At 68.2% G+C, this 14,461-nt stretch overlaps 1 protein-coding gene across 1 annotated transcript; it reads left to right on the plus strand.

Annotated features, from left to right (window-relative positions):
• Positions 1–257: 257 nt before the first annotated feature.
• ASPN (asporin) lies at positions 258–13,204 on the plus strand. The gene is made up of 8 exons (XM_001362115.4): positions 258–518; positions 4,971–5,256; positions 6,137–6,249; positions 8,367–8,580; positions 9,887–9,997; positions 11,015–11,108; positions 11,216–11,354; positions 12,836–13,204. Exons 2-8 carry the CDS (start codon positions 4,995–4,997, stop codon positions 13,037–13,039), a joined length of 1,137 nt encoding a protein of 378 aa, XP_001362152.1. The 5' UTR covers positions 258–518; positions 4,971–4,994; the 3' UTR covers positions 13,040–13,204.
• The last annotated feature ends 1,257 nt before the right edge of the window (positions 13,205–14,461 follow it).

Genomic DNA, 14,461 nt, shown 5'->3' on the forward strand with positions numbered 1-14,461 from the left:
AGCGGCCCGCCCTGCTTCCGACGCCCCTGCTGACCCCAGAGCCCTCTGGAGGCTCCTGCGTGCCGCAAACCTGTGGGGGGCGGCAGGTCGGGTCGGAAACATGCCAAAGGGCGGGGCCTGAGTGGTGCGCTCGACCCGGGCGCTCCTGGCAGGCAGGCAAGCGCTCCCCGACGGCTGCTCCCCCCCATTCCGCGCCGGGCGGGGAGCTTTAGCAGCTGCCCCCCCCAGTGCCCCGCCGGACGCACGCGCCGCGCTTTAAGTGTCGGCTCGTCCCCTCCAGACCCTCCCAGTAGACGTCTGGCGTCTAACAGCAGTCTTGGCCGCGGTACAAAGAGTGATGGAAAACACATGAGCCACGACAGGCTGGATCGCGCCCCTCAGTTCGAACATGGTTTAGTGCAGAGACGCAGCTGCGAGTCTCGCCTCGGTGCCACTGCCGGCAGGGAGAGAAGCGCCCCGGGCCCGCCCGAGCCTGCTGGACGGTCGCGCGCTCCGACGCTGGGCTGTTTGCTGCCGAGGTACGTCTTCTTGGTGGCTGGGTGCGCCTGGGCGTCCTCCTCCGCGGAGCGGAGCGGGGAGAGCGGCGGCGGCAGCGGCACGAGACAAGCTGTGCGCGACCAAGAGCCCCAGCCAAGGCCGGGCGGCGGCGGGCGGGCGCTCCTGAGGCTCCGCAGGCTGCCTCATCCTGGAAGCCCCTGCGGAGCGCAGCGCAGCGCAGCGCGTCCCTCCCCGCACTCTAGGGCCCAGGAGCTCCGCCTTCCCTCCCCTGCCTGCCTGCTGGCGCCTCTTGGGAGCCTCGACGGCAGAGAAGGACCTCTGAGAGCTCGCCTTCGCTCGCGGGGGCGGCTCCGCTGCCGGCGCTCTTCCGAGGGGAAGCCCCGAACCCCAGCGCGGGGCTGGGATCCCTCCAGCAGTCAGCGAGCTTCTTCCCTCCGCGAGGAGGAGGAGGAGGGAGCAGAAAGCCCAAAGCGGCGAGGAGGAGGAGGCGGCTGCGATCCTGGAACAGACGGGCTTGGGCCCCGAGGGAGCGGCTGCTCGGGCTTTCCCTCGCGAGGGCTACCGGCTCTGGAGGAAAGAGCCCGGCCAGAGGCTCCTGGGCACTGTTTCCGGGGGCACAGACGTGCGTGCCGTTCACCTGCTCCGAGAGCGGGGACGGGGGATGTGTTAGCGGGGGACGCGGGGCCGGAGGGAGGGCACCCCGCCTGTCCGGGCTCAGAGCCATCCCTTCTCTCCCGGGAAGTCCCCGCCCCGCCCGGCTCCCACATCTGTTTTGGAAAGCAAAGCGTGCTTGGAGAATTCGCACACGGCACCTCCCGGTGGGGAGGGGAGACCTCCTCGGGAAGCCAGAAATCTGCCTGCCACATGCTGAGACACTCGCGGCCAGCGGAGGCATCGCCTTATTTCTGGGTGGTGGGCAGGGAGATTCTGCAAGGAGCCACCCTGCACCCGGGAAGGGGGCTCCCCCCCAGCTCCCCATACAAGGCAGCCGGGGCTCCCCGCTCTGTCCCGAGTCAGCCCCACAGAACACATCCTGGTCCTGGGTTTCTTTTCTCTTCCTTCGCCTCCTCCTCCTCCTCCTCCTCCTCCTCTTCTTCTCCCTTCCTCCTCCCCTTCTTCCTCCTTCCCTTCCTCCTTCTCTTCTTTCTCTCCCTTCCTCCTCCTCCTCCCCTTCCTCCTTCTCCTCCTCTTCTTCCCCCTTCCTCCTCCTCTTCTTCCTCCTCTTCCTCCCCCTCCCTTCCTCCTACCACCCCACCCCCAGAGTGAGGATCCTAGTTAAGGGAGCCCCAACTGCTCCTGGCAGGCCCTCAGAGTGACTGTGTCAGTCTCACTGCCCTGAGACAGAGGGTCCGAGTGGACCCGGGGATCCCAGGAGATGCTGCCTATGGTGTAAACCTGATAATAAAAGAGCTGCTGTGCAGGCGCTTGGTCCTCTCAGGTGGGAGTGATTATCATACCCATTTTCCAGGAGAGGAAACTGAGGCTCAGAAACACGTGGTGAGCTGCTTAGGGCCACAGAGCTGGGAAGTGCGGGGCCCGCTTGGGCTCAGGATGGGGAAGATGAATGTAAATAATCAGGGTGGAAGGCTAGGCCACATGCAGAATAAATGGGGTACAGGCCATTCCCACGCAGGGAGGGGGCTCCTGCCTGGATCCTTAGCCAGGGCTCCGTCCACGGAGGCCCGTGGTGCCTGGAGGAAGCCCTTGGCACAAGGATCTCTCGAGTGGACTGCCCTGGGCCTGCTTCAAACAGTCCCTAGCTGTGTGACCCTGGGCAAGTCACTTAGTCTTATTCTGCCTCAGTTTCTTCCCCTGTAAAATGGGTGTCACGATCCACAGTCCTCGCCTCCCAGGGTAGTTATGAAAATGAGGTGAGTCTAAAGCGCTCAGCACAGTGCTAGGCACACAGCAGATGTTTCTGTTTTTGTGCTCCCCCCTTTTCACAGGACCCGGGGTCCCCCGCCCCCCCGAGTCTCCCTTCTTTGAGGTCGCCTGCTGCCAGCACCCCCGAGCATCGTCTCCTTTGCTAATGGCCTGCACCCGGTTATCTGTGGAGGCCAGCCTGAGCTTTGGGGGACGGTCTGCAGGGCTGCCCGCGCGGGGAAGCTCGGTCACTCCCTCCCGGGCCGGGGGGCCCCTCAGCGACGCCCCCATTTCTCCGCCAAAGCCCGTCTGCGTCCTGCCCTCGGCAGGGAGCTCCTCGCGGGGGTTCCCGGTCTGGGGAGGGGGCCCGGGAGGAGGGCCTCGGACCCAGCGGAGGCTCCTGTCCGGATTTGGGCACCCCTTCGGAGCCGCCTTCCCGGACAGTTCCTGACTGGAGGCGGGTCCTGCCCGGCGCCCGGCGGGTGCCTTGTCGAGGCTAAGGTTCGTTGTAGGTGGCACAAAGTCCCTGCAAGGCCTCCCCCAAACAGCGGCGTGGGGTGTGGGCTCTCCGGGGCCCCCAAGAGCCACGGGCTGCTCCCCAGGCGGGGCCGAGGGCGCTCGGGGGTCGCCTGGCTGGCACCGGGCAGCGGAAGAGCAGGGACGTTCGCTCCCTCCGAACAGAGGAAAAGGCTTTCCTGGGCCGCGCGGGGATCCCCGACTCGGCTATTTGTGGGCGGCCCAACTCCTGGGGGCTCCGGCTGGCGCTCCTAAAGCCCCAGAAGAGAGCGGCTGCGAGGGGAGGGCAAGAAGGACGGCGGCCAGAGCCCGGGAGGAGGCTGGACGCGTCCCGAGCGGCCGGAAGCCCCCACGCGGGCGGCCTGGACGAGGGCCGCGAGGAGGGAAAGAAGCGGCCGGAAGCCCCCACGCGGGCGGCCTGGACGAGGGCCGCGAGGAGGGGAAGAAGCGGCCGGAAGCCCCCACGCGGGCGGCCTGGACGAGGGCCGCGAGGAGGGGAAGAAGCGGCCGGAAGCCCCCACGCGGGCGGCCTGGACGAGGGCCGCGAGGAGGGGACAAGAAGCGGCCGGAAGCCCCTGGCTGAGCAGCCCCCACGCGGGCGGCCTGGACGAGGGCCGCGAGGAGGGGACAAGAAGCGGCCGGAAGCCCCTGGCTGAGCAGCCCCCACGCGGGCGGCCGCGAGGAGGGGGCGAGCAGGCGAGCACGTCAGCGCCACGAGAGGGACAAAGCGTCTCGGCGGGCCTCGGGAGAACCGCACACGGGGCGCCTCTTCTCCCAAATCGGCCACGCAGGCTTCCTCCCAGGACGGAGCAGGGGGGAGACCGAGGACAAAGGGCGGCCTGACCGAGGGGACGAATGTCGAGGGGCCCAGGAGGAGCACCAGCGAATGTGGGGCAGACGGGGCTGAAGAGGGGGCACCGCCGGGCCGGAGCGCTTCCAAGGAGTCACGAGACGCTGCTTGAGCCAGCCTTGGCCGGCCGCTGTCCCCGGAGGACGAAGGACAAGTATGGGCTCCGGGGGGCTCGAAGGTGGCTGGCTTGGGCACAGGGGTCTCTCCCAGCCCAGGTCCCCGGGGAAGTGACGCCCCCCATTGCTCCCGTGGGTGCTAGCGCCTCCCTCTCCTCTGCCCTCCAGAGCCCCCGCAGCTCCAAGGCCTCCCTCACTTCCTCGGGGGCCTGGCGGAGGGGCGTCCGCATCCTCCCTGGGAAAGGAGGTGGCCGGGCTTCCCTCGCCGGCACAGGTCCGACTCTGCCATCCGGCGGTGCCCCAGGGAGGCACATGCGGGAATCGGCCAAGCCTGGCAGCTGCGATCGGGTGCCAAGGACGCACAGGAGCCAGGCCAGACCGGACAGAAAGGCTTCCCTCCACCACCGGACTCACGCGGCGGTCAGTCCCTCCGGCCAGGGGCCTGGGAGCCTCTCCCCCTCCCGAGGGACAGTGGAGGACTTGGCCTTCTCCGATGCTTCAGCTGCTGCTCTGTAGTGGCGGAAAAGCAGCCACTTGCCCGGCGGCACCAAGATCAAAATCTGCCCCAAGTAAGAAAAGGCCCCGTTGGTGCCAGGCGCGGCCTGGGCAGAGACGTGGGGAGCAGCCGGGGCCGGCGGAGGCCCCAAGCCTCGACTTTCTGCTTGGTGCCGGAGGGTGACGAGGGGGGGAGGCGGAGGACCCGGATGGTTCCGAAGGCCCAGATCGTTCAGGATGTGCCGACTCGAACCACAAAGGCGCCGTCTCTGGCACGCCGGGCCTTCCGAGCGTTTCCAGCCTCAGCGATGGGGGCTCCCTCAGGGTGGGCCCAACCTCGGCCCAACCACCACGCTCCACCCCTGGCGTGGGCCCCGTGGGTCTTCCACGGAGGCTCTCCCCAAAGGGCCCTGGGGGGGGGAGGCGAGGGGCGGCTGCTCGGAAAGGGAAGGAGTGCCCGAGGCCTGCAGGACGGAAGCGCCCCAACACGAGGGCCCACAACGGGGGCTTCCAGAGTGGCCCCAGGAGTCTCCTTTGGGACCGGAGCTGCTGGCCCAGAAGAGCCTGGGGAGGGAAGCGGGGGGCCATCGGCGTCAGCCCCCCCCACGCGGTCTCCTTCTCTGTCCTTCCAGGTTGGGGACCTTCTCTGAGCAGCCATGAAGGAGCTCTTCTTCCTCCTCCTGCTTCTGGCCTTGGGCGCTGCCAAACCCTTCTCCGGCCCTGCCTCTCTGGCCCTCAAGAACATGATGCTCCAAGACACGGACGAGGACGACGACGACGAGGACGAGGATGACGAGGACGACAATTCTCTCTTTCCGACACGACAGCCGATAATGCCCTTCTTTCCCTTTGACTTGTTTCCATCGTGCCCCTTTGGGTGCCAGTGCTACTCGAGAGTGGTCCACTGCTCCGACCTGGGTAAGGCCTCTGTCCCGCTCCCCCGTGCCCCTTGGACCAGGCTGGGCCCCCACCTGGCCCCCCAGCCTCGCCCCCTCCCCCCTCCCTGCCTCTGACCGCCTCGGCCGCTCCTGGCCCCCCCAGCCTCGGCCCCTCCCCCCTCCCTGCCTCTGACAGCCTCGGCCGCTCCTGGCCCCCCCAGCCTCGGCCCCTCCCCCCTCCCTGCCTGGCACCGTGCTGGGGGCAGGGCCTGCGGGGCTCGGGGGGAGCCCCGGTCCAAGGGCTGCAGAGCGCCCAAGAACACCCGATTGTTTGGCGGCGCTTGCATGTGGCCAGGAACCCAGCCTTGCTTACACGGCGACGAGCTGGGCGGCCCCGTGGATTGCTGTGGGCTGGCTCCGAGGCCTGGAAGAGGAGCTGCGCCAAGCATCCCGCCAGCCTCCAAAGGAGGGGACGAGCTGCCCGGCAGCCGGCCAATCCGAGGGCTTCTTCTTTAGCGCCGGCCTGGCCGGGGAACACCGGACAGGGAAGGAACAGTCCCTGTGCTCGACGGGCCCGGATTGGCCGGAGCAAACCACACGCACACCGACAGACAGAATAAATGCATGCTGGGGTAGGGGCGAGGCCCAGGCAGAAAGGCTTCTTGTTCAGGGGGATGCTTGGTGTGCCTCCTGGAGGAGGCGGCCGTCTCAAAGACCCGAGAGGCCAAACTCACAAGATGAACTCTTGACGTAATCTGTGGGTCGTCCTAGACTTGATGTACAAGATTGCCCAGCAAAGGAGGCGGAAGGAGGCCGAGGTCCAGCCTCGGTTGGCCTGACGATCCTGTTTCAGGACTTGCAGGTTTTCTCCTAAAAAAGAGTGACGCCTTTGTCTGTCTGTCTGTCTGTTCACTGCCCAGGTTTGACCTCGGTCCCGAGCAACATCCCCTTCGACACGAGAATGATGGACCTCCAGAACAACAGGATCAAGGAGATCAAGGAGAACGACTTCCGAGGGCTCACCTCCCTCTACGTAAGGCCAGGCGCGCCAGCTCCCCGGGGCCGGGGGCTCGGACCGTCTGAGCACATCTCTGGGCTCCACCGCCCCTCTGGGGGCGGAAAGGAAAGCTCTGGTCCCGTCCGAAGGAGAAATAGCCTGGTTTGGGCGGCGACTTCTAGGAGGCCAAAGGCCTTTGGCAGCCCCGACGAGCCCAGGAAGGCAAAAGAGGTGGAAGGTGCCTCACTGGCCTCCACTGGAGACCAGACCCAAGGGAGGCCCTTCCTGGACCTCAGCGGTGAAGGTCTCCCCCCACGCCACCCCCAGCCTTGCTCGAAGGCCTCTGAGATGGGAGAACCCCCTCCCTGCCCCTCGGGCAGCTCCCTTAGTTAGGAAGCTTTCCCCAAACGCCAGTGCATGTCTGCAATGGGCCCTTCCACTGCTGGCAAGAGCTATGGAGTCCCTAAACAGGCCCATGTCCTTCAGATCATCTTCACGGGACACGGATGCTGGGCCTTCCCCTTCCTGGCTGCCCTCCAGGTTATCTGTCTGCCTGCCTGCCCATCCCTCCATCCACCCTCCCTTCCTTCCTTCCCTCCTTCCTCTCTTCTCTCCCTTCCTTCCCTCTTTCCTTTCTTCCCTCCCTCCTTCCCTCTGTCCCTCCCTTCCTTCCTTCCCTCCCTCCCTCCCTCCTTCCTTCCCTCCCTCCCTCCCCCCTCCTTTCTTCCTTCCTCTCTTTCCCTCATTTTCTGTTATAGAATTAATATCGTGCATAGGTTCCAAGGCAGAAGAACATTAAGGATGAGGCACTGGGGGCTAAGTGACTTGCCCAGGGTCCCACAGATAGGAAATGTCTGAGGCCAGATTTGAACCCATTCAGAGGGGAGTGAACACAAAGAGGCCATTTTTTCGCCCATCCAAAGCCACAGAGCCCTCAACACAGGCCCACAGATAGAGCTCAGACTGGTCAAGGCCGGATCTCTTCCCCCTCTATCTGCTGTCCTGAGCAGTGCCTACTGCCTAGGCTGGTCCCAGATACAAGCCGACCTGCGGGAGAGTCGGTCTGGCCCAAGGGTCTCCCTGGTGCTGGTGGTGAGGCTTGGGGGCCCCCAGAGCTGCCCACACAGAGGGCACGGCTGCCCACCTCCCAGAGGCCCCGTAAAATGGCACCCTTTCCCAGCACCTGGGCCATGCCTCTGCAGAGAGAAGGCTACTCAGTGGGATCTCCCCAAACCAGGAGGCTCCTGCCCGAGACATTCCTGCTGGAAGGGCTTCCCTGACAGACCCAGACTCACGCCTCCTCCGGCCTGGTTTGGAAGCAAGTCAGAAGACATCTAATGAGGGACTCCTCTGACCCTGCTCTCGAGGGGCTGCCCTTTGGGCATGGGCAGAGGGAAGGCTTCCTGTAGGAGGAGGGCTTTGGGGATGTGGCCAGGTGCGAGTCTGAACCTCCCTTTGGGTCTTAGGACTAGACAGTGGTCTCTCTGCTAGGGACAGCTAGCAGGTGCCTCGAGGCCTGAGTTCCTAGCTGTGTGACCCTGGGCAAGTCCCTTCCTGAGTTCCCGGGGCTAGCGGTGATTGCAGGGCCTTGAGGCGGGGTCTGGATGGGGCTGGAGTAGCTTTGGGGGACTTTTGGGGACCCCCAGAGACCTGGGCTTGATCGTGGGCTCTTTTCCAGCCACATTATTCTGTCATGATGAAATCTGGGCCTCCCGGTGGGCCTCGGCTCTTGGCATTTCCCAGTGAGGGCCGTCGAGCTGGCGACAGAGGGCCAGGCCAACGAGCTGAGGCAGCAGGGCGGCTGCCAGGCCCAAACCCACTTTCGAGTCCCTCCAACAAGCTGTGGCCGGCCGGCCGGGCCACCCTGAGCAAACTGGCAGGAGTCGGGCGTGAGGCCGGGGCTCTCCCGCCAGGGCAGCTCTCAGCCCCTTCCGCGGGCCTCCCTCGGGCTCAGCGATGCCGCCCACCCGCTGGCCTCTCCTTAGTGGTGCCTCCAGGGACAAAGGGAAGGGGAAGGGGAAGGGGAAGGGGAAGGGGAAGGGGAAGGGGAAGGGGAAGGGCCCCCCCCCGCCTCCTCCCCACCCCCTCCTCCCTCCGAAGAGCCTCTGTGGGCAGCCCTGGAGCCGGGCTCAGGCCTTCTGCCCCTCCTTCAGGGCCTCATCCTGAACAACAACAAGCTGACCAAGATCCACCCCAAAGCCTTTCTGCCCGTCCCGAAGCTGCGGCGCCTCTACCTGTCCCACAACCTGCTCACCGAGATTCCCGCCAACCTCCCCAAGGCGCTGGCCGAGCTCAGGATTCACGACAACAAAGTGAAGAAGATCCAGAAGGAGGCCTTCAAGGGGATGACGGCCCTGCACGTGCTGGGTGAGTGCTTGGCCCGGGGGCGGCCCACGGGACCAGCCCCCGCTTTATGGCCTCACAAAGGCCGGGAAGCGGACCGGGACGGCCTCACGCACGCAGCCCCCTCGGGGCTCCCCCCGGCCGGCACGCGGCCCCCTCAGGGCTCCCCCCGGCATGCGGCCCCCTCGGGGCTCCCCCCGGCAGTTACGTGGCCCCCTCGGGGCTCCCCCCGGCATGCGGCCCCCTCGGGGCTCCCCCCGGCAGTTACATGGCCCCCTCGGGGCTCCCCCCGGCAGTTACGCGGCCCCCTCGGGGCTCCCCCCGCACGCGGCCCCCTCGGGGCTCTCCCCGGCCAGCACGCGGCCCCCTCAGGGCTCCCCCGGCCAGCACATGGCCCCCTTGGGGCTCCCCCCGCACGCGGCCCTCTCGGGGCTCTCCCTGGCACGCGGCCCCAACGGGGCTCCCCCCGGCTGGCCCCCTTGGGGCTCCCCCCGGCAGGCACGCGGCCCCTTGGGGCTCCCCCCGGCCGGCACGCGGCCCCCTCGGGGCTCCCCCTGGCAGGCACGCAGCCCCCTCGGGACTCCCCCCGGCAGTTACGCGGCCCCCTCGGGGCTCCCCCCGCACGCGGCCCCCTCGGGGCTCCCCCCGGCCGGCACGCGGCCCCCTCGGGGCTCCCCCCGGCAGGCACGCGGCCCCCTCGGGGCTCCCCCCGGCAGGCACGCGGCCCCCTCGGGGCTCCCCCCGGCAGGCACGCGGCCCCTCGGGGCTCCCCCCGGCCGGCACGCGGCCCCCTCGGGGCTCCCCCCAGCAGGCACGCGGCCCCCTTGGGGCTCCCCCCAGCAGGCACGCGGCCCCCTCGGGGCTCCCCCCGGCAGGCACGCGGCGGGCATTCCCGGCACTTCCGGGGCTCTTTCTCTCGCGGGCAAGAAAAACGCACTTGTGTGCATTCATTCAGCGGGTGTGGTGGGGCGACAAGAGCCAGCGGCCTCGCCCAGCGGGCACCGCCGAGCGCCTCCCAGGAAACGGCAGCATGCAGGCTGGGCTCGAGGCCCGGGCGGCCCCGTGCACTCGGGGGCCGGCGGGGGGCCGGGCTCTGCTCCGGGGGCTCCCTCGAGCGCGGCCCCCCGAGGCACCGGGATGCCAGGCCAGGGCGTGCGGCGTCCAAGTCCGAGCCGGGCTCTCGGGCCAAAAGGCAAACGTCGGGTGTGGGAAGGCCCGAACCTGCGCAGGCCGCCCTGCCGGACGCCGGCATCTCGACGCGCCGTCCCGGGCGTCTGCGGCTCGCTGGCCGGCCTCCCCAGCCGCGGGCTCAGGGCCTCTCTCTCCCCAGAAATGAGCGCCAACCCTCTGGACAACGACGGCATCGACCCAGCGGCCTTCGAAGGCGTCACCGTCTTCCACATCCGAATCGCCGACGCCAAGCTGACCTCGGTGCCCAAAGGTGGGTGTCCGCGTCCTGCCTCGCCCGGCCCTGCCCTCGGCTCGGGGGCGGAGCAGAGGCCCAGACGTCCCCTCCCACCCGACATCCCGGCGAAGCGGGGCCGGGCCGGGCACCAGCGGCTGTGACGGATCTTGTCCCGGAGCTGCCCCTTCCTTCAGGGGCTGCGGGGGAGGCGAGGAGGCCCTCCTTCCCCGGAAACCCCACCTCGGCTCAGGGCCCAGCGGAGGCGGCCAGGCTCTCCGGGGTGGAAGCCTCCTTTCCAGGCTGCTGCCCATCCCGCCCGCCCTCCTCGGGCCTCCGTCCCAATGCCCGGCTTCTTGGGAAGCCCAGGCCAAGCCCCGCTTCCCCCAGCAGGGGTCAGCCAAGGCCTGGGAGAACGTCCGGTCCCAGACCCCCCGGGAAGTCGGCCAGGACGAGCGGCTCGGGGGCGAGATGGGGAGGGGCAGCAAATGCTCTGGGGCCCCCAGTCAGCTCCCCCTCCCCAAGGAGAAGGGAGGGGCCGGCCCCTCTGGGCCCGGACGTGCAGGGGTGAGCCTTGGACGGGCCTGGCCCTTCCTGAGCCCCGGAGGCGGGCTCTGCTGTGGGACAGCGGCTCTGAGCCCTTCCTGGCCCTCCCCAGGACCCTCTGCTTCTCCCTCGAACCCTGACTCCCACCCCTGCAGCAGCGGGGGGAGAGTCCAAAAGCCCCAGACCCTTCCCGGCCGTGGGAGCCTGGGAAATCGCTTCCCGGCTGCTCGCCTCAGTTTCCTTCTCTGTAAAATGGGATGACAGTGGCCCCTGCCTCCGGGGCTGGAGACCCTGTTTATGCTGGTCACCGCAGCCGGAGCAGGGAGGGCATGAGGGAGGGCCGGCAAGCGCAAAGGCTCGGAGAGCGGAGAGCCGGCACAGGGCTGGGAGGTGGGGAAGCGCCCAGCCATGTTTCTCCCCGATTGTCCCAGTAATCAGAGCCGCCAGCGTGGGAGGGAGGGCGGGAGGGAGGCCGCCGCCATGACCGGCTGCCTCTGCCCTTCCCATCAGGCCTCCCGTCGTCTCTCCTGGAGCTTCACTTGGATGACAACAAGATCTCCACGGTGGAACTTGAGGACTTCAAGCGGTACAAAGACCTCCAGAGGTAGGGACGCCTCGGGGCTTCCTGGGGGGGCGCTGGGGGCTCGGAGGGGGGGGCTTGGGGAATCCAAGCCCCCGCGGGAGCCCGGCCGCCCTTTGCTTTCCTGGCAGGCTGGGCCTGGGGAACAACAAGATCAAGGACGTGGAGAACGGAAGTCTGGCCAACATCCCCCGCGTGCGGGAAATCCACTTGGAGAGAAACAAGCTGAGAAAGGTGCCCCCGGGGCTACCGGACCTGAAGTACCTGCAGGTAAGGCGGCCGCCCTGGCCTCCCTCTCATCCGGGCCTCTGCGGAGGTCAGGGAAGGCCCGAGGCCAGGCGGCCTCTGCAGCGGTCAGGGAAGGCCCGAGGCCAGGCGGGGCAGGGAAGGCCCCAGGTGGTGGTCAGGGAAGGCCCAAGGCCAGGCGGGGCAGGGAAGGCCCGAGGTGGTGGTCAGGGAAGGCCCGAGGTGGCGGTCAGGGAAGGCCCAAGGCCAGCCGGCCTCTGCAGCGGTCAGGGAAGGCCCGAGGTGGCGGTCAGGGAAGGCCCGAGGCCAGGCGGGGCAGGGAAGGCCCGAGGTGTCGGTCAGGGAAGGCCCGAGGTGGCGGTCAGGGAAGGCCCGAGGCCAGGCGGGGCAGGGAAGGCCCGAGGTGGTGGTCAGGGAAGGCCCGAGGTGGCGGTCAGGGAAGGCCCAAGGCCAGCCGGCCTCTGCAGCGGTCAGGGAAGGCCCGAGGTGGCGGTCAGGGAAGGCCCGAGGCCAGGCGGGGCAGGGAAGGCCCGAGGTGTCGGTCAGGGAAGGCCCGAGGTGGCGGTCAGGGAAGGCCTGAGGCCAGGCAGCCTCTGCAGCGGTCAGGGAAGGCCTGAGGCCAGGCGGCCTAGAGGCGGCCTCTGTGGCGGTCAGGGCCGGCCTCGGAGGGCCAAGCCACGTTCTCAGGCCGAGCAGCCCTGGGGAAGCCTCTCCTTCCCGGCTATGAGAAAGGGGAAGGCGCGGCGGGTGCCAGGGCAGCCGGGTGGCCCTGGACAAGCCACAGAACCCACTGGCCTCCGGGGAGTCGGCGGGCCTCCCAGCACAGTTTGGATGTGGGTGAGGCGGGAGGGCGGAGGGAGCGGGCTTTGGAGCCTCAGTCGCCAGGCGCTCACGAGAGCCACACGCGAGTGGGCACGGAGGGCCTCGCGCTTGAGGCCGCCCTGGGAGCCGGTCGGTGCCGGGGTGCCGGAGGGGATGGGGTGAAAGAAGAGCTCCGGGTCTCGGGGGAGCCAGGACAGCAGGGCTCTGGGCAGACTCCGTGGTGGCAGCGTAGGTGGGCGGAGGCCGCGAGGCTGGAACGGCGTGGAATTGGCGGCGCCGCACCGAGGCCGGCCCGGTCTGGCCCCACTCCGGACCACACAATGAGGCCAGGCCGCCGGCCGGAGGATCTTGTCTATGACGGGGGTCCGGACAGGGTCGCCTCTGAAGGGGGCTCCTCCCTCCCGGAGGCGGCCCTGGAGAAGGAGGCCGAAGAAAAGGAGCCCCCGAGGCTGTGGCCCCAGCCTCGCTCTGACTGGAGGCCGGGCCGCTGGGGGCGGGGCATTTCCTGGCCCGCCTCCCCAGGGAGCGGCCTGTTTCTGCTCCTTCGCCAGCCCCCACGTGGGCCCGGCAGGCCGCTCGCGGAGGGCCCCCAAACCTTGCAGGGCCGCCGGGAGGATCCTGTTCTTGGGGAAATAAAGGGCCGCCACGGTGGGCCTCCAGCCGCGTCTCTTCTGTCCCCGCAGATCATCTTCCTTCACCACAACAACATCACCAAAGTGGGCGTCAACGACTTCTGCCCGTTGGCGGGGGCGGCGCGGAAGAAGAAGTCCCTGTACAGCGCCATCAGCCTGTTCAACAACCCCGTGAAGTACTGGGAGCTGCAGCCGGCCGCCTTCCGCTGCGTGCTGAGCCCCCTGAGCCTCCAGCTGGGGAACTTCCGGAAGTAGCGGGGGAGGGGCGCGCCGCGCCCAGGGAGACAGCTATGCATGCAGCCGCCAGCTCGCTTTCCTGCTTCCGGGCTCCTCGCCTCTATTTATTGGTGGCCTCCCAGAGCCGCGAAGCCACGCTTGGGAACGAGGATGCCACTATTAAAAGGTCTCATTCGCAGAGCAGCTCCTCTCCGAGTCTTCCTCTGGCCTCTCCCTGGGCGGCGGGGGCGGGGGCGGGGTGGGGTTCCGACCCTCCCTGGTGGGAGGAAGCGGCCCCTGCTGTGTACCACGCCACACGCACATGGTACACTCGTGGGAGCATCCACACAGTGCACACCGCACGGGCCATCCAGGGTCTGCCTACGTGGTGACGTGATCCACGTGCGGCCACGGGGTGTCCACACTGGCCACAGGGCAGGTCCTCAGGGCGCCCAAGAGCGCCGGAGCGATGGCTGAGAGAATCACCCAAATTCACGTTGTTGGGGGACGACATGCGCCCGTGGCCGGGTCGTGGGGAGAGGACGAAACCCTCCTCGTGGGGCGCTCGGGCGGCGCCGTGTAAACCCTCGGAGACGACAGGCCGGCAGGATCCCTCCTCGGCCTGCGCAGTCCTGCTCTTTGCGCCCAGCTGGGAACCACATTTCTCTGGAGATGCCCAATGGGAGCCATCCCGGCAGAGTGCGGGCGCTCGGGGTGTCCTGGGGAAACGGAAGAGCTAGGGAGGGCCGGGATGGCCCACCGATTCCCACATTCGGAGGCGCCACGTGACCAATGGCCGTAGGGGGCGGGGCTGCTTGGGGGGAGGAGCCAGCACGAGGGGACTTCTGGAAAGCCAGGGAGCACCAGAAGGCGGACAGGAGGTTTTCTGCTCCTCCTCCCTCTGCGATAGGCGCTCCCGGACTGGCTGCTGGCACCGACGGTAAATGGTTGGGGGGGGGGGGGCAGAGTCCCCTCAGAGGCGGGTGTTTGCGGCTGCGAGCCTGGCCCAACCCCTCCCCTCACTGATGGGGTCCGGTCAGGCGCCGCCACGAGACGGAGAAGCCACGACCTACGGACAGGGACATCAGGAAGGGCCGGACAAAGCTTGCCACAAGTGGAGGAGAAGGCCCAGAATGGCCGTGAAGGCTGACCCGGGTGCCGAAGAAGCTTCAGGACTCTGGAGGTCCCAGACAAGCAAGGCGGCTGGGCAGAGGCCCAAAGGGGGCAGAAGGGGCGGACGTGAGGGGGAGGAGGAGCCCCGACGGTGGGCAGCAAGTCTCGAGGGCACAGGCGGCTGGAGGACGAGAAGCGACCCTCCACCCCCTTCTCCAGCAGGTCCCTGCCCGCCCTCTATCCTGCCGGACCGCCTCCCCCATTCCGGAAAGCCCTCCCGTCCCGGCTCACCCTCTTCCCCCCTCCTAATCCCTGGCCGTCTGCTCTCTGTGGGGGACCACGGACGTT

Source organism: Monodelphis domestica, chromosome 7 (genome assembly GCF_027887165.1).
Source record: "Monodelphis domestica isolate mMonDom1 chromosome 7, mMonDom1.pri, whole genome shotgun sequence".
Taxonomy (NCBI): domain Eukaryota; kingdom Metazoa; phylum Chordata; class Mammalia; order Didelphimorphia; family Didelphidae; genus Monodelphis; species Monodelphis domestica.

What these genes read in the sequence shown, in the direction of transcription:
- ASPN (XM_001362115.4), top strand. Translation starts at nt 4,995, where the DNA reads ATGAAGGAGCTCTTCTTCCTCCTCCTGCTTCTGGCCTTGGGCGCTGCC. An exon ending in CGGTACAAAGACCTCCAGAG is followed by an intron (nt 11,109 to 11,215) that starts GTAGGGACGCCT and finishes CTTTCCTGGCAG; the next exon opens with GCTGGGCCTGGGGAACAACA. An exon ending in CGGACCTGAAGTACCTGCAG is followed by an intron (nt 11,355 to 12,835) that starts GTAAGGCGGCCG and finishes CTGTCCCCGCAG; the next exon opens with ATCATCTTCCTTCACCACAA.